Genomic DNA, 25,128 nt, shown 5'->3' on the forward strand with positions numbered 1-25,128 from the left:
GGGATAGGCTCCAGCTCACCCACGACCCTGCACAGGATAAGTGGCTACAGACAAAGGATAGATAGATAGATAGATAGATAGATAGATAGATAGATAGATAGATAGATAGATAGATAGATAAAATGTTGGTTCTTTTTGGGGATGAGTGACTCACCCTCGCCCCAGCATCACTCTCAGAGCCTCCAGGTTGCCGTCCCGAGCTGCCCAGAGCACTGGGGTCAGTCCATCATCATCCTCAGCGTTCAGCTCTTTCCTGGTGGCTTCCTTCAGTAAGGTCACATGACCATCTCGTGCCGCTTGGTGATATCTGTCATTCATTTCAGCACAAACTGCACCTGGGATGTAAAGTCCTGGACTGAGGTTGGTCTGGTGAGGAGTGTAAGATGAAATGAAGCAGCAGTAGAAGGATGAGTGCGTTGTCATGGCAGCAGGACGATGCTGGAGCTGTTAATGAGGGCGTGTGATTGGCTGAATCCCAAACGGCTCCCTATTGGACGAGACATAATAATTCACTCACTGTGGCATGCTCTTATCATAAAATTCCATCGTTAAACATTTAATCTGAGTTGTCTTCAGCTGATCCTGTTTATTGCTGCTGAGTTTTGGGCTCTGATTGGTCAGAAGGTGTTGATTAATTCTCTATAACAGCAGCTCTGACAGTAGTGCAGGTTTATATTAATGCACTTGTTTTAATACGGTGAAGTTTTCTGTAAGGAGATGTTTATTAACATCAGCATCGATGGATTGTTGGAAAGCAGTGTCATAAAGCACATGGAGAGGCAGTGTTATCAGAAAACAATCTACTTTTCAGAGGTAACAGGAACTCAGTAAAACTAATCTTATTCATTTATTATTATTATTATTATTATTATGCTCTATTAACTCTGACTCCAGTTAGACTGAAGAAGGCTTTGTTAGTCCATTGGAACCAAGGAAACCGAGTCAAAGTCCATCTTAATAAGATTTAATGCTTCCATCATTATATTTTTGATTTTTGATGGATTTGACCATACGACGTCTGTGTACCACCACAGGGAACCCGACCATAAGTGCAAGGCAACATCTTTCATAAACACCTGACCACCGGACAACAACATTTGTCTCTTTATTTCCATAAGACAGATGGGTTTTTATCCAGCGCTTATTTTTAATCTTCTTTTTAAAAAATAACGTAGGATTATTTACTAACACATTTTACAGAAAATATTCATGACAGTTTCATATAAAAAAGAGTTTAAACAGTTTTATGAGTCCACTCGCTTGTTGGACAGGTGACAGTTTGTGTTGTGTAAGGGTGATAGATGGATGTAATTGCAGGAAGAGTTTTACTGAAAACACGCAGCAAACAGATTCAAAACGAGTGGAAAACCAGGCAGTGGTGGAGTGAGGCCCAGACAGGATATCAGAGGGATACAATACTCACAGTCCAAACACACAAACAGGGTCAAAACCAGAAAAGTGACACAAAATACAAGGCTTTCACAAAGTCTGTGTGTTACTCAGAGTCCTTATATAAATGTCTTGCTGTGATTGAGCTCTAATCAGGAACAGGTGCATGGGGATTAGTCCTAATGGTGCTGAGAGATGAAACCAGACAGCTGTGTGGCGTATGGAGTGTGATATTGGATGGTAACTCTACAGTAGTGATGTAAAGTGAAAGCGCTGGTTCACTGCTGTCCCCCAGGCACCCAGCAGAGTCTCACCATAATAAATGTGCTGGTGTTGTTTCTGGCGCATGGCATGCGGCGTCAAAGAAAGGAATAAATATGTATCATAACTGCGATGTGAATCTCATTATTGGTCACAAGACAATGCAGTGATTTATTGAGGTGAAAAACACGACGCGACACAATTCGATGGTTCGTTCATGGTGCTGCAATATTATTATTCTATTCAGGGGGATTTTGTGTTCTTGGAAATGTTTTGCTCATAAACTCATCAGGAGCTCTGATTTTAGGCAGCGACTGGATATCTATACATCTATATTAGTGTCTAGAATACAGTATGTGAAATATTTTATCTGTGCTGTTTGATTTCTCGCAAGGTGAATAACAGACATCAAACATTGACTTTCTGATAAGATACCATGAGGGTGCTGAGGAATTGGAACATTCATGAGTCTGGGCAGGACACAGGGAGTGTGTGATCGCTTTCAGCGCACATCCATGAGCTTAAAAGCAGAGATCGAGGAATCTGTTTCATTCCCTAATGACAAATCTGGGTGTTAAAAATACCGGTGAATGTGCTGATCAGGGTGGAATATTTATCTGCTTCACTGTTGGCACACAGACACACCTAGTCTGTGAGTCACCGCCCACACATACTGTACACACACACAGAGGCACTTTACCTTCTCAGTACAGAGTAGAAAGAAAGAGGGAATGTACGTGAACTGATCCACACATGCATAAATATAAATACAGATATAGATAGAGGGATCCAGACACGAAGGAGGAATGCAGGCTGAAGCTCGAGAAACTGAGGAACTAGAGATGAAAAATCAGGACTCGGATTTAGAGTGCTCGAAAAATGATCTGAAAAACACAACGATGTTGGAGGATGGAGTGAAGAGCGATGAGGAGGAGGAGCAGGAGACTGTGCTGCTGTGGGTTCCATCTGGACGCAGACTCATTTCTGGACTCTTTGGGATCAATGTGGTGCTGCTGGGAGCCGCGCTGGTGGCCGGAGACGCTCTGAACCCGGTTGGACTTCGCCATCATGAGCCAGAGGTGTTTTTGCTGCTGCTGATGGGTTTCAGTGTGGTGTGGATGCTGTGGTACCTGCTGTGGTCACGACGGCAGCCTGGAGCCCCTCCACACACTGATCACCACGCGGGAGGTGCTACAGTCACCGGTAAGAACCTCTCTGTCTCAGTCTGCTCCTCACTTTTCCTCACCTTTTAAATACGTTAGCGTGAAGCTACAGTCATTGCGGTGTGTCATTTCATCAATCATCCTCCAGTCACTGATCACAAACACAGCCAGAGGCTTTTACTCACTCAGCAGGTCGACACGTTTGGTGTCAAACAAATTCAATCTAATAAAAGTGTAAAACACAGCATTCATTCAGACGTCACTTCAAACCAAGGACTTTCAAAATGATTTTTAAAGACTTCACAGGATCCGGACTGCACTTCTCATATTTCAGAGTGGTTCAGGTCTGAACGTGACCCCTAGTGGAACCAGCTTTTCCAGTCCGCGGCGTTTACACCATGCCGGAGTGGGACGGAGTCAGGTGTGGACAACAAGCACAAAAATGGGTTTCATTGTCACAAAGTTGATACTTCATCACTTATGGAACAATTGAACTTTTTTTTTTGATGACTCATCATGTTCTAGTCTTGTGTTCATCCAAGAAAATGCTCTCTAGAGCTTTTATGCCCCACCCCCAGGGGCGTGTCTTGCTCTACAGTAGCAGCTCATTAGCAGTAAACATGGTTCATGTGTGTGTTTTTATTACTCCCTCCAGTTAAATCACAAACACAAGGCGTTCTTCTGGTTACAGGCATTTATTTTGCATATCCATGCCGTGAGAACAAGATAAATAAAATACACAGATCATAAATTTAGTCTGACAGAATAATAATTTACTATTAAATAGATATGTCACAAACACAAAATGCAGCTTATGTAATTCTTAATGTTTCTGCAATATCTCAGAAATATCAGGCCATTCTGTGGCTGGGAAGTTATTTAATTTGAGGGGATTAAAGCAAATAATGTGCATGAAATCGCTCGCTTGGCGCAGTCAAGCAGACAGAGGAAGTCCGTGTGCGCATGCGCAGGTTTACCTTCTTCTTCTTCTTTTGGGTTTTACAGCAGCTGGCATCCACAGTGTTGCATTACTGCCATCTACAGGTTTCCCTTTGAGCGTGCACTGACAGTTCCATCATTCTGTCGCTAAACGAACAGCTGATCACACCGAGGTGCTCGCTGAGCGCCCATATTTATTAGTTTGGTCCTGCATTTCCTTTCCTTCGTATATAACATAACGTCTTTTCTTTTCGCTTTCTTTCCGTTACTGTAGTCGCTCTTCCACGTTTCATTCGCACACTCACGTCCTCCATTTTTCTCTCCTGTTTCAAATTTGTATCCCACAATGCCTTGCGTGAACGGGGAAAGCCCACCACGTGATGTGATGCATGATGTAGTATCTTGTATTGGGTCATGGTGAAGCAGGAAAAAATAGTGGAGAATTTCAGGCCACTTGGAGATAAATTCATTAATTGTTCTATTTAAAAAATAATTAAATTGGAAGTCTATGATTGAAATTCAGTAGCTTTCGGTCACTACATAAAAATAATTGGGCATTGGGAAAATTCTTTTTATGACCTACACTTGAAAAATCTGAACGGCAGCACAGCTTTAACTTTGAAAACCATAAGCTGCTGAACTAATGGATAATTAGCACTGAGAAACATTCTTTGAAACATATGTGCAGCTATCACGTGAACTCCGATAGCATATCAGCCGTTAGCATATCAAATAGTTACAAACATGCAGAAATAAACACACCTGCATACCTCATTGGCCACGTTAAACTAAAGGGGGTAAGAAAGGAAACCTCCAACATTATAAATCTTCACTTTGTTCAAGTCTTCATGAACATTAATACAGTTAGTAACTTTTACTGATCATCCTTCATTAAACCGAACTTTATTCCCTCTTGTGGTCCTGCTCGGTCACGGTCCAACAATAACAACCCCACCCACAACAACACAAGAACATTCGTTCCGCTATCAAGATGTCGCATAGTTCTTTTATTTAACTTGTGTTTTTATGTGTATATTTGGTAAAATTCATGTTGATTAACAAAAACAATTTAACCAAACATATAAATTATTCTTATATTTAACTGAAATTATTAAATGAACTTAAATTATATGACTGACTCTAATAGCAGCTACAGTTTTTGTTCACGTGTCTTCCTGCACAATATTCACGTTCCCAACTGACTATAAACGTTTGGAGTTTATTCTTGGAGTTTGTGTGAGCCGGAGGTCATGTGACTCTTCAGAAAAGCTGTTCAAAGTTTGAATGTCAAAAATTCCACATTTTCCATACACCGTTTCCGTCAGTAATATTATTTTATCTCCCACTGAGACGCGTCAGATGTCTCGCGGTGACGACCCGGCGACTCTCTGTCACCAACAGCAACGCCGATGCTCAACTTCGACTGAAACATGTACGCCATAACACTGAACACACACCGTCTTGCCATCAAGGATTCAAGTCGTCCTGGAGAAAGTGGAGAGGTGTGGCTGTGAAATCCTCACAAATCTCATAAAAATAATTCTACACTCGAAATCTCTACACTGTTCCCATTAGTTGCGAGCTCGCTAAGCTACTGTTAGGCGTATTTAGATTCAGCGGGGGTGTGGTGTGGTGCATCTTGAATGCTATTGGCTTTACATTTTAACATTCTGTCACTCAGACTCCTTGTTTCAAAAAGAAACATTTCTTCAGGTTTTATAATGCTTCTGGTTACATTTTTTCTGACCCTGAAATTAGCTCCACCTCCAAGATAGAATGAAACTTACTCAACCCTGCCCCCTTTCCTAAAAAGGCATCTTGCAAAGCATATCGTTATTGTTGTTGTTGTTGTGGGTGTGGTTGGGGATGTGGTGGAAAGGTGCTGGTCAGTATTTTCATTGCAGTTGTAATTCCCTTCACAGGCAGCAGGAGGCACTAAAAATCACAAACACCTTCAGGCAAAGTAAAGCACATCACTGTTTTAAAATACTTTATTATATTGCATTATCTATGAAAAATAGTATGACATTTGCATTACAGAGTTTGTTTTTTATTGTTTGTTTGTATAAAAGAATAGATTGGCTCAAGATTCCCTTAAACCTTCTGCACTGTTTTATCAAAGTTCGAGCTGTTTATCTTCAGGGAATCTTCCAGCTACCAGTTTATCACAGTGTAAACCTCATGTCTAAATCATCACACGCTCACTTTAAAAGACACTTTTATCTCAGTATCACCATCTATAAATAAAATTTCATAAAATAGCACGATAAGTCAGTTTTCTCAATAATAACAGCTTGTTTGTGTGGCGTCTTATATGAAATTCATATTTCCAACAAGCCAACTAATACGTTCTTCATGTCCTGTAGGAGAATTCAGGAAAGCAGACTGGTCTTTCTGGTCTTCTAAGCTGAAAGTGTTCGCATGTTACAGTTTCATTTACTTGATTAAATCGATGCTGATGTTTTTAGCTAGCATACTCACATTTAAAAGTGTAAAGAGCTTCATTTTAGGGGATATTTTTCAACTAAATCTAAAGCACGAGGAGGAATGTATCAGTTATCAGTAATCGATTATAAACTGTACAATAAAACTGAAATTCAGTGCTGTGAGAAAGCTGCTGTAATTCCCCTGGAGGTGTGTGAATGATATTTTTCCAGGTGGAAAGTAGGAATTAGAGTGTGACTTTACACTACAATACAGCATTATCTTAACTCTGTGTGTGTGTGTGTGTGTGTGTGTGTGTGTGTCAGTGGTGCTCATGCTGTTTGCAGGATTCAGTCTGTTGCTTTGTGTGTTCATGATGGTGTACAACAGCATGATGGCAAAATGTCAGCCAATAGCTAAAGTGCTTCTGCCCTTCATCCAGACTCCATTCCTCATCCTGCAGGTGAGCAACGGAATAAACTTAACCATAAACTTTATTAATAAACATTACCCTTGAACCATGAATGTAAATTTTAAATGTAAGCTTTTTCTATTTAACATTAATTTCAATCATAACTATAAATTTTAATCATAAACTTTAACTGTAAACTTTAAAGACTTTATCTGTCAACTTTAACTATAAACTCTAACTGTAAACTTTAACTGTAAACTTTACCTATAAACTTTAGCTGTAAACTTTAACTATAAACTTTAACCATAAACAATGACCATGTGTTAACCATAAACTTTAACTACAAGCTTTAACTAAAAACTTTAACCATAAACTTTATCTATAATCTTTAACTATAAACTTTAATCATAAAGTTTAACAGAAAAACATTATTAGCTGAAAAATTACTACACTGCAAAATAAATGTCCTAGCAAATTAAAAATATGTAAAGTAAATGTATCTGTTTTTGAAACATAATATATATATTTAGGCAGTGTTGGTAGCATGTGGTGTCATTACGACTAAAGACCATGCACCTGTTCCTGATTAAGTCAAGTCAAGTTTATTTGTAAAGCGCTTTTAACAATAAGCATTGTCGCAAAGCAGCTTTACAGAATTTGAACAACTTAAAACATGAGCTAATTTTATCCCTAATCTATCCCCAATGATGAAGCCTGTGGCGACGGTGGCAAGGAAAAACTCCCTCAGACGACATGAGGAAGAAACCTCGAGAGGAACCAGACTCAAAAGGGAACCCATCCTCATTTGGGCAACAACAGACAGCATGACTATAACATTAACAGTTTTAACATGAAGACAGTTTTGTTGATGTTATAAACTCTTCATTGATGGAAACTTGAGTGCAAAACTGTTCATGACAACTGCAGTCCTAAAGTTAGCAAGTCAACTGTAGTCCTCAGCCATAAAAGCATTACTGTAAGAGTCCAGAGCGTCCTCCAGGTGTGACTTTCAACTGTCCTCATGGGGCCGTCCTCCACAGGAGCGATGCGATGAGACTCCAACCAGACACAGGGCACCAGGATGGATCAGGCAGGTCTGAGGAGCAGAAGAGGTTCAGCATCTCGATCTCAGGACCAACATATAATTCAGAAGGACAGATGGGGGGAGGAGGAAGAGAGAGAAAACACAGGTTGTTAGGTATGCCCAATGTCACCTGAATAAGTAGGAACAGTATACATATTGCACTGGGACTCTGGCGAGACTAACTATGACAGCATAACTAAAAGGAGAGAGCCAGAAGGTAACACAGGCATGAGGGAGCCCCGGGACATAAAGCAGCAGCCACTACACCGTCAACAAACTCGAGTGAGCAAGCGAGTGGGGACTGACAGCATCCATACATCCCAGTTTACCAAAACACTCTGTCTGAGGATCCTCCAGATCTACACCTTTACCTCATAAACACCATTAACACAAGGCTTGACTAAACAGATCTGTTTTCAGCCGAGACTTAAACGCTGAGACTGTGTCTGATTCCTGAACACTACTTGGAAGGCTGTTCCATAACTGTGGGGGTTTGTAAGAAAAGGCTCCGCCCCCTGATGTAGCCTTCACTATACGAGGTACCAGCAGATAGCCTGCACCTTTTGATCTAAGTAGGCGTGGCGGGTCATAGAGGAGCAGAAGTTCACTCAGGTACTGTGGTGCGAGACCATTCAGTGCTTTAAAGGTCAATAGTAGTATTTTATAATCAATACGAAATTTGATTGGGAGCCGATGCAGTGTGGATAAGACAGGGGTGATGGGGTCATATTTTCTAGTTCTAGTAAGGACTCTTGCTGCTGCATTTTGAACTAACTGGAGCTTGTTTATGCACTTATTGGAACATACAGACAGTAAGGCATTACAGTAATCCAACCTGGAGGGAACAAAAGCATGAACTAGTTTTTCCACGTCATGTAGTGACATTAAATTTCTTATCTTAGCAATATTTCTGAGATGAAAGAAAGCTACTCGGGTAATGTTATCAATGTGAGTTTCGAATGGAAGACTGGGGTCTTTCATTCGATTAGAGCTCAATCACAGCGCAGACATACAAGGACTCGTTGTTTGTACGGCCACAAAAGCCATCAATAATCAGGTCGATGCTTTACCATATTTTCTTAAGTATGGGGCTCTGCTCTGTGCCATTCATGTGTGGGGAACTCTACTATGACCAAATAATTTAAAAAAATATTCTTATCCCAACTATGTTTATTATTTCTAGACCTTTATTTCTAATTTATCTCATGGAGCTGTTGAAGTCTGGACTCTGAACTAAACCTGTACTGTTTGTGGTGGTAATAACAATATCTCTGCTTCATCCCACTACGCTGTCCCTTTACTGTAACAGAAACATGTGCTGTGCTTTATTCTCAGAATGTTCCTCATAATGAGAAATATCAGATACATTTCCCTAAATCTGAGATATTTGTTTTTGCTGAGGTATCTTTTTTTGTCGCAGAAAATAAAAAAAGTGTATTCAGTGTTCTCTCCTTGTCCTCTTGTTCCTGTAGACCTACTTGCTCTGGTCTCATTCCAAAGACTGCATCCACAAATACAGAGTCCTCACCAGGTACCTGCTCCTTCTCCACCTCCACGCTAACTTTACAGTCCAACAAGTTAGTTCCCCTCACCAGCCTCTCTTTTTTTAATCTCTCTCTCTTTTGTAGTTAATAGACAAAAATCACAGCTTGATATCGCATAATATTTAAGTGCACAGGGTAAGTAGGACATTAGTCTGAAAAGCAACTAAGAGACCAAGGGTAACACTTGATGCTAACACAGCCATGATGTTCTCAGGGTGATGGGCAGTGTTGAGTTTCCACCAAACACAGCTCTTTGTACCAGGTTTAATTTTGGTCTCATCAGACCAGAGAATCTTTTTGATGAGTATCCAGCATGTCTTTTAACCAACTCCAGATACTCCTGGCTACTCTTCCATGAAGTTCAGTTCTATGGTTGTTCTGTAGATCTTTCCAGCTCCTGCACAGTTCCTCAAGCCCTGTTGGTTGTTTCTCTCTGACTAATCCCCTCCTTACCTACTCACTAGTGTTTGGTGGATGGTCTCCTCGAGGCAGAGTGGTGATTGTGCCGCCTTTCAGTGTCGTTCAAAGTTTGGGATATTTTTTAAACCAAATCCTGATTGATATTTTTCCATAACCTTATCTTGGACTTGTTTTGATCGCTCCTTATTCTTGTTCTAATAAACTCCAGGTTCTTCCAGGAGCAGGTGCATTTATATTGAGTTTTGAGTATATTATAGCATTTAAAAGTCAAAAGTTGATGCATGTAATGCACCAGATTTGTGTTGGAACATGTTAACCGGATTAGCGACAGTCTGTAATTTGACAATACCAACCTTCAGCTCTTTACTTATTACTGTGCTTTCAACATGGAGATGTATTCCATGATGACTTAAATGACTAGGTATAAAAAGAACAATGTTGTTATTTCCTTCTTTTCATTCATTATGGCTTTATATGCTATATAAACCTCCATTTGGAAAAGATGCAGTGGATTCAGAGGAAGTGTGGATAAGTGGAACTCTGGGTAACAGTGTACTGGATCTCTCAAGAAGTGTCTTCTCTGCTAATGGCCAAAAACAATCTCAGTGAGAAGGTTCTGTATTCACGTCCACTGTCTCCTGTGTAGTACAGTGATCTTGGTGTGTGTGTGTGTGTTGTAGGTCTGGACTCATACTCATCCTCTGTACAGACATCTTGTTATGGCTGAGTGCAGTAACAGAAGATACCATCCATTCAGAGATAGAACTGGAGAGACAGTACAATGAGACTATCATCACAAAGAAGACCAGTACGTTAAACCTTATCGTTTTACACCACAGTGCTGTTGGCTTCTGGACTCTGGTTGGTCAGAAGGTGTTCAGAACCACATGCGCTGGTTCTAACATTATCGTTTCTATAGAAACAGCTCATTCACTCATAGTAATAAACAGATTGAAAATACATGTAAATGTTGATATGGTGAAGTTTTTGGAAGGAGATGTTTACTTAAGGAAGGAGTCTCCAGTGTCAGAGGTGAAGCTGTAACTGTATGTTTTCTGATATTTTCAGGACAGAGGAGTTTACACTTCTTTGCAATTTCTCTGTAACAAAAGACGACAAGCTGCAGATTTTGTTTTCTTTATTAACTTCAAGACAGACTGTTTATAGCTGCTATAATGTAAGTTAGAACAGAAACCAGCTCATTAATTAATATATCAAAATTATCTGTAATTGGGGCGGCACGGTGGTGTAGTGGTTAGCGCTGTTGCCTCACAGCAAGAAGGTCCGGGTTCGAGCCCCGTGGCCGGCGAGGGCCTTTCTGTGCGGAGTTTGCATGTTCTCCCCGTGTCCGCGTGGGTTTCCTCCGGGTGCTCCGGTTTCCCCCACAGTCCAAAGACATGCAGGTTAGGTTAACTGGTGACTCTAAATTGAGCGTAGGTGTGAATGTGAGTGTGAATGGTTGTCTGTGTCTATGTGTCAGCCCTGTGATGACCTGGCGACTTGTCCAGGGTGAACCCCGCCTTTCGCCCGTAGTCAGCTGGGATAGGATCCAGCTTGCCCGCGACCCTGTAGAACAGGATAAAGTGGCTACAGATAATGGATGGATGGATGGATCTGTAATCATCAGTAAATTTCTGTGATATAAGAGGAATAAAACATTTTTATTATAGGAGTATTTTCCTTTCTTTTTTTATTATACCAACACAAAGGCTATACAATTTCACAAAACAAAGACACTAGTGCACAGACAGTGAATACAAGCTGTGTGTAATGAACAGAGGGAAGAGGTCGAGTTCCAAAGTGCAAAATAAATCCTGAAGTGATTTATACAGCATTGGTGATTTGTAGTATACTATACTACACCAGTCAACCCAACTCTACTCATTCATAGGTTTTTCTGTATTTTGACTGTTTTATTCACTGCAGAATAATACTGAAGACACCAGAACTCTGAAACAACATCTGGAACACATATGGAATTATGTGATAAACAAAAAGTGTTAAAAATATATATACGTTATATTTTAGATTATTCAAAACAGCCACCGTTTAGCCTCTTTTTTCCTTCTTTGCCTCCTTTCTTTTTTCTCTTTCTTTTCTTTTTCGTTTTCTTTTCATGATATATGATCCTGAACACTGCAACTTCGTACATTGTTTTTATTTTAAAATAACATTTCTATTGAAATAAACACTGATTTGAATAGAGCCACGTTAAGCCCAAGACTTAAAATGGATTGAGTTGTTTGTGAAATATTACTAAAAGTCCTGCAGGCTCATGCTTTTATGGAAAAATGAAAATATCCATATTTATGGTGGTGCCAAGTCCCGAACAAACACCCCCCCCCCCCCCCCCCCGCAGCCTAAGAGGTAGAACGAGAGATAAATATTACCCTTACAAAAAAAGAAGTTTATTCAAGTGTGCTTCTAGTATACTTATTTTAAACTAAAAATAAGAGAGTATGCTTTCAGTTTACTTTTTATTTACTTATCAGAGATATACTTAATAAAGTCATACATAAGTATACTTGGCTTATACTGAAAAGTATAGAGAAAAGTCTAAGTATATTAAGCTTAAACTTAAACTTTTGATCAAGATATACTGAACAAAAGTGTAATAAAGTATTAAAATATTTGTGCCTTATGTTTAAGTGTACTTGCCCTGTAGTTGTGCTTATCCTTTTGATAGTAGCCTATAAAATACTTATTTTATTGCCATGTTTTTATAATTTGGCATTTAATACAATGTTGCTTTAAATTTAGATTTTTAAAGAAAACGAATATGTTCTTAATCCTGAGTATCTGTTGTTATTTTGTGAATTCTTACCTTTATAACTTCATTGTAACTTCAGGTACAAAACACTTAAGTTGTCTCCTGGTAGTGTGCATGAGGTAAAGGTTAGGGCTAGAAAACTAATAGTATACCGAGAAGGGTAATCGCAGTAAACTTCAAAACTAAAAAGTGGACTAGATGTACCGTATATAACCAGTAACTAATAGTATATTTGGAATACTTTCAACACAAGACTCCACATGTTCATCAAGACTCCTACTGCCAAGCCCAGTGGCCATCAGCTGGATCGTAAGGCCTGGGTGCGACTGAATCGTATACGCACTGGCTGTTGCAGGACTCGTGCATTCCTTAAATCCATTGGTGTGTGCGATAACGATACCTGCGAATGTGGTTTGCCACAGACATTGCAGCACCTAATCCATGCCTGCCCAACCTTGCGACCCCCAAACGGCCTGGAAGGCCTAATAGAACTTGACACCAATACAGCCGAATGGCTCAAGAGCATCCACGTTTGACAAGAGGTTAAACGAACGACAAGTATATTTCTAATATGCTATAAAGTATACTTTTATAAACTAAAATGTGGACTAGAAGTGTGTAACGAGTAAACTCATAGTACAGTATATTTCCAGTACACTATGAAGTATGCTTTTGTAAACTAAAGAGTCGACTACAAGTATAGAACTAGTAAACTATTAGTGTATAAGTTTACTTGTGGTATTCTTGCAGTACAAAATAAAAAATACTAGTTGTATACTCAGAGTTTACTTCTCTTAGACTTAAAGTATACTTTTTATAAACTAAAAGTGGGCCAATTTAGTCCCAAGGAGTATTAGATTAGTTTACTTACAAGTATACTGTCAGTACATTGATATCAGTATACTTGGTACCAAGGGAGTAACTTTGATTTTGACATTGGTGGGGACACAAAAGTGATCCAAGGCAGAGCTTCCGAAAGGTGTTTTTTTTTTCCATTAGCAATCATAATTTCATGTCATGCAGATCTTATAGGTTAACGAGGGCAGCCGTGGCCTAATGGTTAGGGAGTTAAAATGATATTTGGATATATAATTTAGTGATTGCCTATTATAGCATGATTATGATTACATTATTATTGCATTTGTAGTATACCCCCCATTTTTTTGTCTTTTTGTTGCCCCTCCATTTTCCATATTATGTCTTTTTGTTGCCTGTTTCTGTGTTCATAACGTGTGTTATGATTTTCACTGCAGATGTGCTTGTGACTTCTTTTATGTTCATGCTGCAGTTACCAATATTCGTCTGTAGGTGGCAGTAAAGGACCATGGAGCTGTTGTATCTAGCCTAGCCTAGTAGTAGAAAGAGGTCTCTGTAAAACGGTGAATGCAGCAGACTCAGCGGCTGTCACGCTGTTGATTCTGAAATGCAAGTCGCACATCTGCATGGCCATGCAGTAGCCTACATCTGACTACTTACATTCTGTAAAACCATTAGGTCTATAAATTTAACATTCATTCATCGAGGATATTATCTAACACCAAGTTACATTGCTCCAGCATTCCTTTTCTCTGCAGCTATGCAGTAGCCTAGCTCTGATGCGTCCTGTCACGTTGCTAAACCTGCCTAAGGAGCCGCAGCATTGCTTTTATGAAGGGTTTCCATACATCAAAAGGATTTTGTTGAGTTTTTAAAGCTTGACGGAAACCCTGCACTTTCTTCTTCAAAGTCAAGAATGTATGAACGAATGTCTCGTTTCTTGGGAGGGGGGCCGTCATCCATGATACTCAAGTCAGCATGCGAGTTGTAGGGCAAGCAGGCATGGACATCGAAGTCCAGCTCAATTTGTAGGCTGACGGAGAGTGGGGGGTGCGTGGGGTAGGTCAGGTGTGTACGTGTGAGATATGGGGGGTTGATGGGCGGGTAGTCACGGCTGCTGTGGGAAGTGTGCTGCTTTTACAGCAGATGGAGTGACAGCTGGGATAGCCAGGGGTTAAATTGGGATTGGTTATGTGGGGGGGCTCTGCCTTGTACCCGCCCCTGCCCCCACCGCCCTGCCCCAATATACTTTTTGGAAAATAACCCTCTAATTTGATAACCATATCATATTGCACAGAGATATACACCTTATCTGTGTGTTGTAGGCCTGTGTGTGTCTTGTAGTGCCCCCCTACACATTATGGCAGTTTGAATGTAGATTGGTTGGCCAATGTAACAGATTGTACAGGTTGTTGTACATTGGTTTGAAGGAAATGATTAGTGGGGGGTCTGGGGGTCCTCCCCCAGAAGTTTTTTTATTATCATACATGTTATTTGCTGAATTCTGGTGCATTTTAATAAGTTGTTAGCTGACTTTACAGAGGTAGGTTGAGCAATATCATGTTAAATCTTGTCATATGCCTACAGGTGAAAAATGTGAAGGAGAAATGTTCAGTGAGAAAATTTGAAGGCTTGCACAATCTTAAACCAAAACAGTTGATTTATTTTGGAGGATAAATGTTAAATATGCCAAAACACTGTCAGTCAAACTGTCAATCAAATATATTCATGCAGTGAATGCAACCAAATACAAACAACACTATAACATTGGAAGCATTTATTATTATTGTTATTATTATGTATTCAATTATTTATTTGGCATGTGGTGCTTTTTGTATTGTCTAGAACAGGGGTTTTCAAAGTGTGGGAGAGTCCGCCCCCCCTCGGAGAGCAAATAAACAACAGCGCCCCCCCCCCCCCCCCCAATTTTTGTTGTTGCTATACTTAATGTTCCATTCGTATTTTTAAAAAATGGTTGTTGTACACATTTTTCTTTTTCACATTTTAAACATCTGTGCTTTTTAAAACATCTTGTTTTACACATTTTAAACATCCCATAGCATCGTTAGCTAGCACCTCTTGGCAGACAACACACTGTGGCAGTGGAGCATCTTCAGATCCAGTCCATGAAAATCCAAACTTTAAATAATCGTGGTCATACTTCCTTCTTTTTTCAGTCCCCCCAGGATTCCGCGGGCCTTTTTTGTGATTGTTGTGGCTAAAATGTCTGATGTTGCGGGGGGGTCCCAAAAAAATTGCGATGAAAGTTGCGGTGTTTTTTAGGTTTTTGTTGCGATTACATTGCGGGAGGAAGTGAAAGTTGCGAGAAATTGTTGCGATTTTCTCTTTTTGTGATTAAAATTGAGTGATATGTTAAATATTAAGTTATTACTGAAAAACTATTGTTTAAAAAACAAAGACACTGAGAAATGGTCCTATAAACAACTTTACCAATATAAAAGATTACCAGGACTACAAAAATGCAGAAAAATAGGCTTTACTTATCCAAATGCACCTGTTGGTTCAAAAGTTAAAGTGCAGAGAACCTCACAGCACAACATGAAGTTACCTTAAAATATAATATAAATGCCTCAGCTTTCATGTAAGAAAAAAAACTATTAATACTAGTACTGTGTGCAGGCAGTCTCTCCTGAAGACTAAATTAAACAATAATTATAAACTAATAAAATAAATGGCTCAGGCTTCATAAAAGGAAAAAAAAATTTGAACAGAATCTCACAGTATGATGCTGAAGCTGCCTAAACAATGGAAAATAAAATACCATTTTGGCAAAAATGTTGGCATCCATTACTTTCTTGTATTAAGTAAAAAAAAATAAAATAAAGTGCACACAGTGCTTCACTGTAAACATCACACACTTTCAGCAACAGAATTTAAGCCGACATAAACACTGACTCGCACATCATGCAATGTTGCCAGATACTGCTGACGTTTTCCAGTCCAAACCTTATGCAGTACAGCTATGGAACCAACTGCCAGAGGACATCAAAAATGCTCCTGCTGTTGGCAGTTTTAAATCTAGGTTAAAGACCAAGCTGTTTTCAGATGCTTTCTGTTAAATAATTAATATTGTCTTCTTTTTTTTTAAAATAATTTTTACTTTCTCTGCATGTTTTAAATTTACTTTAATTTTAACTTTGTTCTATTTTATTCTTTATTCTATTCTGCTGGTTTCTTTTTTTTCTCCTCCTATTTCTACTTTATTTTATTGTTTTATTTCTACTATTGTTTAATTCTTATTATTTTCTTTTAATTCTTTTAATTTAATTGTTTTAGAATAAAAATAAAATTATTTTATGTAATTTTATTTCTCTATTGTTTACTGTTTTTGTTTTTACTTCTGTAAAGCACATTGAACTGCCATTGTGTATGAAATGTGCTATATAAATAAACTTGCCTTGCCTTGCCCAAAATATGTTCAAAACCCGCCAAAATGCACTTAAAATGCAGCAAAAGTTTTGATAAGGGTAGTGTCCAATAATATTAAATAAAACATTAAATCATGATAAAGTGTAGAAGCTTTAAAGTTCTTATATCTTATTATTTTTAGGTACATTTGCAACAACAACAACAAATAAAACTTCATGTAATCAAACTAAGTAACACACCTTTAAGCTTTTTTAAAAATAAACTGTTGAGTTACTGACCAAACATTACTATTCATCAGATCTCATTAATATTCATTAATTTGTCACTTATATTTTCAACAAAGGGACAAATATTTTAAACATCTGATTTGTTATTTAATGTGATGAAATGCTGAGTTACAGAGTTTTGTATTCAGTAAACACATCACTTCATGTTGGTTTTGTGTCACTGCATGCATCATCCCACATTTAATGCACTGAATCTCTTGCCTTATGCAGTTATAGTGGAACAAAACGTGCAAAAGTGCATCAGAGTTTCCATCTTGAATGGCATCCAATTATGTAATTTAACAAAAGTATTTTCTTTACATTTATTTTCTTAGGGGCGGGGCTACAAATCAGGTGACAAGTCGCTCATGTCGCTTGCAGTTTATCTCTCCTGGGCCTGTTGTGACCTCAACTGTTATCGCTTGTGGACCAGCATTTCTTTTTAGCTCCGATGCAAAACAGTATTAGCTATACAACTAGAGCTAATTCTTCTTACTTCTTAAGGTCCCCGTCAGTCATTGACGATGGAGGACCCATCCAGTCTTTTCATGCCTTCTGCGTCTTTTTGATTCTACTCTGCCCTTAAGTTTCTTTTTGCATAGTTGTCTCCCAGTAAGGAGATGGCCTCACCAAGCATGGCGATCCTGCGTGTGCTGGTACCAGGACTGGCTGTCAATCCTGAAGAGGTTAAGGTCTTCTTTGGCGCAGTTCTTCCATCTTTTTCGGGGTCTATCCCTAGAGCTCGCCAAAGAGTAGCTGTTTGGGGACTCTAGAGTCATCTATCCTGGACATGTGGCTGAGCCAGTGCAGCCTATTGCTGTGTAGCATAGATTCAATCGAGATGATGTTTGCACGTTGTAGAACCTCGACATTGGTCACGTGATGCCACCACTTGACATTTAAGATCTGCCTGAAGGATCTTTGGTGGAACACTTTGAGGCAGCGTATATGGTAGACTAAAGTCAACCATGTTTCAGATCCATAAAGAAGCGATGGTAGGACTATAGCATTGTATACTTACTAGTATATAATTAGTTCAACAGAAATTAAATAACGCACTAATCCATGTGATAATCAACTGTTTGATTCCCAGATTAGATTAGCAAAGCACGCTAATTGTACTAGTTACAGGATGTACACTCTCCAGACGCACCAACAAACTCCACTGCTTCCTTCCAAGCGTTATTGTTCTTCATAATGTCTCTATACTCCTTTACCTCGAGGTCGTATATCACAGGATGAAAGGAAACCATATATATGCTTATAAATTTATCAATCAAAGCTATGAGTGATATTTAGATTAGGGTAGATAGAGCTTTATTGATCCCTTTGGGCAGGTTCCCTCAGGGAAATTAAAAACGCACTTCACAGATGAAAAACAGAATGAACTGTTTTGTGCGTTACAATGAAAAAAAATCGAATCAAATTTCAGTAGCCAATGTTTGCCATTATGAATGCCCAGTGTTCATGAAACTTTATAGGCACAAGTTTAGTGGCATCTCGAATCTATGTACCAAAAGGAAAGTCATGACCAAAAGGTTAGAGAAGCAGCTTTGGGACCAAAATGTTGCCGGTTCAATTCTCTGGACCAGCAAGAATGGCTGAAATGCCCTTAAGCAGGCACTTAACCCCCAACTGCTCCCCGGGCTGCCCACCTTGCCTTGGGTATGTCAGGGTCCTGTTGTATGTCATTCTGGATAAGATGTATGTAATGCAGAGTAAAATATGAAATAAATCAGCCAGAAGGGGGCGCTATAATAAACACGTTTATGTTAAGTTTCATATCTCTGCAACCACATGGGTTACAACAAAAGTTCTTCTTTCCTTATTTAGAACTGAAACCCACATCAAATGGGACGATAACTGCTAATTTACACCCCAAATATTTCCCACCATTTCAATCTCATGAAAAGGGCTGGAAAATGAACTCATCTGAGGCGTTACATTACAGGCATTTACCAGATGCTCTTATCCAGAGCAACATACAACACACCCAGAGCAGCCTGGGGAGCAGTTGAGGGTTAGATGCCTTGATCAAGGGCACTTCAGTCATTCCTGCTGGTGCAGCATTAAACCAGCGACCTTTTGGTTTCAAAGTTGCTTCTCTAACCATTAGGCCATGGCTTCCCTTATAAGGGGACTCATTCAAGCCAGGTGTTGGACAATCAGATGAGGCACGTCATCTGATTGTCCATCACCTGGCTCAACTGATCCTTTGGAAGGAACAATGTTTCTTCCTCAAGTTATATTTGAGGCAAGACACAAACTACAAGTGGTACGAGGAATGTGTTCCGCTCTCGCGTGAATGTAGTGTGATGTTGCGATGCACTGGCTCAGACATATTCTATGTGTGGCATGATTGATTCGTTAGATTTTATTCTAATGTTTTTCAGATGAGGATGGTGAGAATGTGACGGACTGTGAGTGCAGAAAGCAGCCAGTCTGCGTTGCTCTGCGTAAAGGCTATGAGGTCCTGTACCCCTTCAACATGGAGTTCAATCTGCTGGCGAGCTGCATGCTGTACGTCATGTGGAAGAACGTGGGGCGTCACGTGATTGGAACCCACTCCAGCCACACCCGGAAGATCACGTTGAGGATCATGCGTCATGGCGGCGTCCTGCTTGGGCTGATCTTCGGTGTGTTGGTGCTGATTGCTGGCATTGTGGTTTTCCTGCTGTACCAGGTGTGGGTGGGGCGGAAGGAGCTGCGCCTGGATGCTTTTCTCATGTTTTACTGCTTTCACATTTGCGTGATTCCTGCCATGGTTCTGTGCTCGCTGGCGGGAACGCTGGTGTACCGCTGGAAAGAGAGCACCAATGTTAACCAACATCAAGGTGGCAAGGCGAAAGGTGAAGAAGGCGTGGCGAAAAACCCGACGCGCAGTCTGGACGTACTGCTGCTGCTGGGCACCGGCCTCGGGCAGCTCTCTCTCTCCTACTTTTCCTTGGTGGCTGTTTTGGCTGTTGGAGCCGGAGGCATTCTGGGAAATTTACACCTGTCGTACTCACTGCTCAGCCTGCTGGAGCTCATACTGCAGAACATCTTCATCATCCAGGGTCTGCACTCTCTCACACACACTCACCCACACTCACACACACACTCCATCAGGAATGAGGTGGACGGTGAGACGGCTGAGCCGGAGGTTGTCCGTAAGGTCAGTTTCACCTTCACACAGAGTGAGTTGGTTTTTGCTCAGCTGGTGTAATCTGTATAATGTCTCAGGTGTGTGTGTGTGTGTGTGTAAGTGGAGCCTATGATAAAGTTTCAAACAACAAAGTACAGATATGATTTCAGATGGAATTGTAAGGTCTGTTGTGATATTTCAGAAATGGTGGGAATGAGATGATTAGGTCGTGACAGAGAAAGGGCTCAAATAGTTCTCATTATCGCATCTCATTATCTGTAGCCGCTTTATCCTTCTACAGGACCGCAGGCAAGCTGGAGCCTATCCCAGCTGACTACGGGCGAAAGGCGGGGTACACCCTGGACAAGTCGCCAGGTCATCACAGGGCTGACACATAGACACAGACAACCATTCACACTCACATTCACACCTACGCTCAATTTAGAGTCACCAGTTAACCTAACCTGCATGTCTTTGGACTGTGGGGGAAACCGGAGCACCCGGAGGAAACCCACACGGACACGGGGAGAACATGCAAACTCTGCACAGAAGGGCCCTCGCCGGCCACGGGGCTCGAACCCGGACCTTCTTGTTGTGAGGTGACAGCGCTAACCACTACACCACCGTGCCGCCCTCCACCATTTTGTCTTATTACAATAATGAGTAGCCCTGTGATGACCTGGTGACTTGTCCAGGGTGTACCCCGCCTTTCGCCCGTAGTCAGCTGGGATAGGCTCCAGCTTGCCTGCGACCCTGTAGAACAGGATAAAGCGGCTACAGATAATGAGATGAGATGAGACAATAATGAGTCAGTGCAGTGAGGAACGTTTGAAAAGCAGCGATGCCGACAGACACGACAGAGAAAAGAATTGACGGCTCACAGAACCGAGTGTCTCTGTTTGTTAGAACTTTAGGAGATCTAGAAGTTGAGGATGAAGCAAATTCAATCAGAAGTTAGGACTGATAGGTCGAGACTCTATACAAAATCTAGCCACTAACGTTAACATTAACATGTTCGACCAGATCTAATCTAACATTAATATCCTGGGTTAATATTAACGCGATTATTATTAGCATTAACTAACATTAGACTGACATCTTAACGAGTTATAGATGGATGTTTATTGAAAAGCATGCTAGCAAAGAGTTCAAAAACATCCTTGTGGCGGCATGCACTGCTCGCTCAGAGCAAAAATGCACATGGACGTGAGTGACGGATCGAGGCGTGGCAAGCATGAAGTGTTGTATTAAACTCGTTAACTAAGAAGTTCATATTTGCTTACTTTATTTTACAAACATAATCTACCTCGCAGTTGCCCAGTACGGCTAATTTCGCATCATAGATTCTTTGCCGACAGTGATGCACGCAAAATTGCCCGTGATAATCATTGATGCCCCGCCCTCTCAGAGACTGAGCTGGAACACTGACATCACTAGGAGACTCAGACACGAGAGAAAATGCTGAATTCACTGGAAGTGTCTGTTCATCCTCACAGTTCCACTGCACTTCTAGATCGCATCACTGATTAACTTTAGTATTGAATAAACAGAATGTAAAGTTTGTACGCTGTATCCTGGTGTGTTGGTGTGTGTGTGTAAAAAGTCAGTGTGAATGTGTCTGTGTGAAGCAGATGATGAAGACAGAAGAGAGAACAGAGAGAGAAGAATCGCCCTTCTCTCTGAAACATGATGTTCATCGCTGGAGCAAGAGGGCCATCCAGGAGATCTGTGCTTTCCTCATCCTCTCCAACATTATGGTGAGAGAGAGAGAGAGAGAAAATGCAAAAGTTAAATTCATTCGTTTTTTTAAAACCTATGTTTAATAGTTTGTATTAGAGCTATTGTAAGTTAAAAATGGCACTGAGGGAGAGGTTAAAGCGAGACGGCCTTTCAATTTCATAAAATGGATGAAATTTAGTTCCGTCTGAAATGTGGTGATTGTGATATCTGTTTATTTCTGTAATATCTCACAAAATATCAGGCCATTCTGTGGCTGGGAATTTATTTAATTTGAGGGGATTAAAGCAAATAATGTGCATGAAATCGCTCGCTTGGCGCAGTCAAGCAGACAGAGGAAGTCCGTGTGCGCATGCGCAGGTTTACCTTCTTCTATTGGGTTTTACAGCAGCTGGCATCCACAGTGTTGCATTACTGCCATCTACAGGTTTCCCTTTGAGCGTGCACTGACAGTTCCATCATTCTGTCACTAAACGAACAGCTGATCACACCGAGGTGCTCGCTGAGCGCCCATATTTATTAGTTTGGTCCTGCGTTTCCTTTCCTTCGTATAGAACATAACGCCTTTTCTTCTCGCTTTCTTTCCGTTACTGTAGTCGCTCTTTCACGTTTCATTCGCACACTCACGTCCTCCATTTTTCTCTCCTGTTTCAAATTTGTATCCCACAATGCCTTGTGTGAACGGGGAAAGATCACCACAGGATGTGATGCATGATGTAGTATCTTGTATTGCGTCATGGTGAAGCAGGAAAACGTAGCGGAGAATTTAGGGACACACGACCTGAAATACATTAATTGTTCTATTTAAAAAATAATAATAATAAAATTGGAAGTCTGTGATTCGAATTCAGTAGCTTTCGGTCACTAAACAAAAATAATTGGATGTCGGGGAAAAGTCTTTTTATGACCTACAACTGAAAAATCTGAAAGGCAGCACAGCTTTAATATTCTGATAAAAAACTATTAACATCATACATTTACAAGAAAAAATCTTGGATACTCTCAGAGATTATAAAGTCACAAATTTATGAGAAAAAAACAACAACGACTCTTTTGCTTCTCAGCTTCCTGACTGCAGTGCATTCTGGGAAATGGAGTTGAGAATGACTTAGTGTTTTATTCTTGTATATTGCATGACTGAGAAGGAAAGACTTCGCTTCCTGGAGTCTCCCAGCTCAGCCGTGGCGTCTGTGATGCGATGATGTTGATCCGACCTTGAAAATTGAAGTGATCTGGTTCCTTGACAAAAAAACAACAAAAAAAGGACACTATTTTTCCAAGTGTGACTTTTTGATCTCAGTATTTCTGAGTTTTTTTTTCCTTTGGAATTTCTAAGTTTTTTCTTCCCAGATTTATGATTTTATAAACCTTTATGACTTTATAGCCTTATAATCTAAAAGAATATCCAAGTTTTTCTTTAAATCTCAGAAATTCTGAGGTTTTTTTTCTTTAGAATATTACCCCAACCCCTCTTTCTTCTTCTTCTTATCATTTTTAAAGATTTTATATTCAGTGGTCCTAAGAATGCTGTGCATGTTTTCTTGTAAATAAGTTAAATAAATGTGACAAAAATACAATACTGCAATATTTTTAAAAATGTTTCAGTTTTCTGAGCCGGATTAAAATTATAATATTTTTATACACTAAATGAGAGACATTGAAAGACCATGGAACATGAAACATGGTGAACTTACTGAGGATAACTTTGTGTGTGTGTGTGTGTGTGTGTAGCTGTGGGTGATCCCGGCGTTCGGAGCACACCCTCAGTTCGAGAGCGGTGTGGGGAAGGAGTTCTTTGGGTTCTCGGTGTGGTTCGTGTTGGTGAATCTGGGCCAGCCGCTCACCGTCTTCTACAGGATGCACTCTGTAGGAGCGCTGATGGAGCTCTTCATCTCTGCATGAACACACACACACGCAATGCACAACATATCACAATACATGATACATTAGAAAATCTAGAAGCAGCAATTTTAGTCATTTTTCAACCACAGCATGATTGAAAACTTGGCACTTTTGAAGGTCCATGTAAGCTCCGCCCACTTCACGATCATCTCAGTGTCAGATCTGTTTCCTGAGGCACTGTGTGTCTGTTTCTGTGTCATTATGATCCATACATCAGTGTCCTTTATAAACCTTATAAACCACACAGACTCGAGTGCAAACATTTCTCAACATCGTTTTGATTTTCTATCTTCAGAACCAAAACTGACCCACAGTCATGAAACGTTACATCTTCATCCTGATCATTAACCAGAAACACGATGCAGAGGAGTTTCTCCAAATGTTAAGCCACATGGTTGGATTTATGTTCGAGTTTACACTGAAAGTTTATTGACACAAAACTAACTAACTAGAATAAATGATTTTCCACTAAACTGATCTGTAAATGTCTTTCTTTCAAGAGTCACAGTGACATGAACATTTTAACTCGAACATCATCAAAGGACTGGATTTTTTATTTGATGAAGTGATGTATGCAAATATGTGAATTTTTTAATTAATTACAGCCTCATTTGCATAAAAACAGTACAAATATCAACAAACTGCTGCCACATGATTAACTGTGCTATCGAACCCGGTGTCTCACCTTAAAGGCCTTTTTACCATCAAACTATAATTATGGCCACTTTATTAGGAACACCCATCCATCCACCTGCAGTTGTTTTACGCAGTTCTCTAACCAGCCGATCGCTCGATGCATCAAATCGCGCAGATACAAATCAGGAGCTTCAGTTAATGTTCACAATGGTCAAACATCAGAACGGGAAAAACTGTGATCTCACAGTGAAGTGTGACTTTCTTTCTTTCTTTCTTTCTTTCTTTCTTTCTTTCTTTCACTGTGGTATGGGTGTTGGTTCGAGCCAGATGAGTGTGAGGTTTGAGTATTTCAGAAGCTGCTGATCTCCTCCTGGGGTTTTCACACACACAACAGTCTCTAGAGTTTACACAGAATGGTGCGGAAAACAAAAAACAACTATGAAGTGAGTGAGTGACAGTTCTGTGGGTGGAAACAAAACAAACGCCTTGTTGATAAGAGAGGGTCAGAGGGAAATGGACAGATTGGTTCAAGCTTTTTTGCCAGGAAGGATATAGTAACTCATATAATCACTCTTTACAACCGTGGTGAGCAGAAAAGCATCTCAGCATGGAACAGAAGAACACACTGGGTTCCACTCCTGCAGCCAAGAACAGCGATCTTAGAACCAACAAGAAGTTTCTGTTAAAGTGGCCGCTGAGTGTGAAGTCTACGGACAGATCTTGAGCTCTGTCACTAAACGCAAATCTAAAGCTCTATCCATTACACAGGAGGAGTAAAAGTGGACAGATGCTCAGGTTTGAGTCAGTCTTAGCAAAACAATTTTTTTCTTTTATCTTTAACAGAAAAGTAG

The 25,128-nt window shown here is 40.2% G+C and overlaps 2 protein-coding genes across 6 annotated transcripts in view; one reads left to right on the top strand and one right to left on the bottom strand.

The window, feature by feature from the left end:
* The window catches only part of LOC132897896 (pre-mRNA splicing regulator USH1G-like), a 44,318-nt gene extending 43,666 nt beyond the window's left edge, over positions 1 to 652 (bottom strand). Inside the window, exon 1 of the mRNA XM_060939157.1 lies at positions 155 to 652. Within this exon, the coding sequence (XP_060795140.1) occupies positions 155 to 423 (269 nt within the window). The 5' untranslated portion in view covers positions 424 to 652. The remainder of the gene's footprint in view (positions 1 to 154) is intronic.
* A 1,655-nt stretch (positions 653 to 2,307) lies between these two features.
* Positions 2,308 to 24,114, top strand: LOC132897898 (proton channel OTOP3-like). Of its 5 annotated transcripts, none has more exons than XR_009656400.1 (7): positions 2,309 to 2,853; positions 6,503 to 6,639; positions 9,145 to 9,203; positions 10,317 to 10,444; positions 19,272 to 19,934; positions 21,631 to 21,759; positions 23,471 to 23,559. XR_009656400.1 is itself a non-coding variant. In XM_060939159.1 (7 exons), exons 1-7 carry the CDS (start codon positions 2,457 to 2,459, stop codon positions 23,639 to 23,641), a joined length of 1,782 nt encoding a protein of 593 aa, XP_060795142.1. In that variant the 5' UTR covers positions 2,310 to 2,456; the 3' UTR covers positions 23,642 to 24,114. The 5 variants fall into 5 exon arrangements, 3 of the variants coding, with proteins under 3 accessions (XP_060795144.1, XP_060795142.1, XP_060795143.1); XR_009656401.1 differs by having other exon boundaries at positions 21,634 to 21,759; XM_060939159.1 differs by having other exon boundaries at positions 2,310 to 2,853; positions 19,272 to 20,032; positions 23,471 to 24,114.
* The last annotated feature ends 1,014 nt before the right edge of the window (positions 24,115 to 25,128 follow it).

This window comes from Neoarius graeffei, chromosome 14 (assembly GCF_027579695.1).
Source record: "Neoarius graeffei isolate fNeoGra1 chromosome 14, fNeoGra1.pri, whole genome shotgun sequence".
Classification (NCBI taxonomy): domain Eukaryota; kingdom Metazoa; phylum Chordata; class Actinopteri; order Siluriformes; family Ariidae; genus Neoarius; species Neoarius graeffei.

What these genes read in the sequence shown, in the direction of transcription:
- LOC132897898 (XM_060939159.1), top strand. Translation starts at nt 2,457, where the DNA reads ATGCAGGCTGAAGCTCGAGAAACTGAGGAACTAGAGATGAAAAATCAG. An exon ending in TATCATCACAAAGAAGACCA is followed by an intron (nt 10,445 to 19,271) that starts GTACGTTAAACC and finishes AATGTTTTTCAG; the next exon opens with ATGAGGATGGTGAGAATGTG. An exon ending in AGCCGGAGGTTGTCCGTAAG is followed by an intron (nt 20,033 to 21,630) that starts GTCAGTTTCACC and finishes GTCTGTGTGAAG; the next exon opens with CAGATGATGAAGACAGAAGA.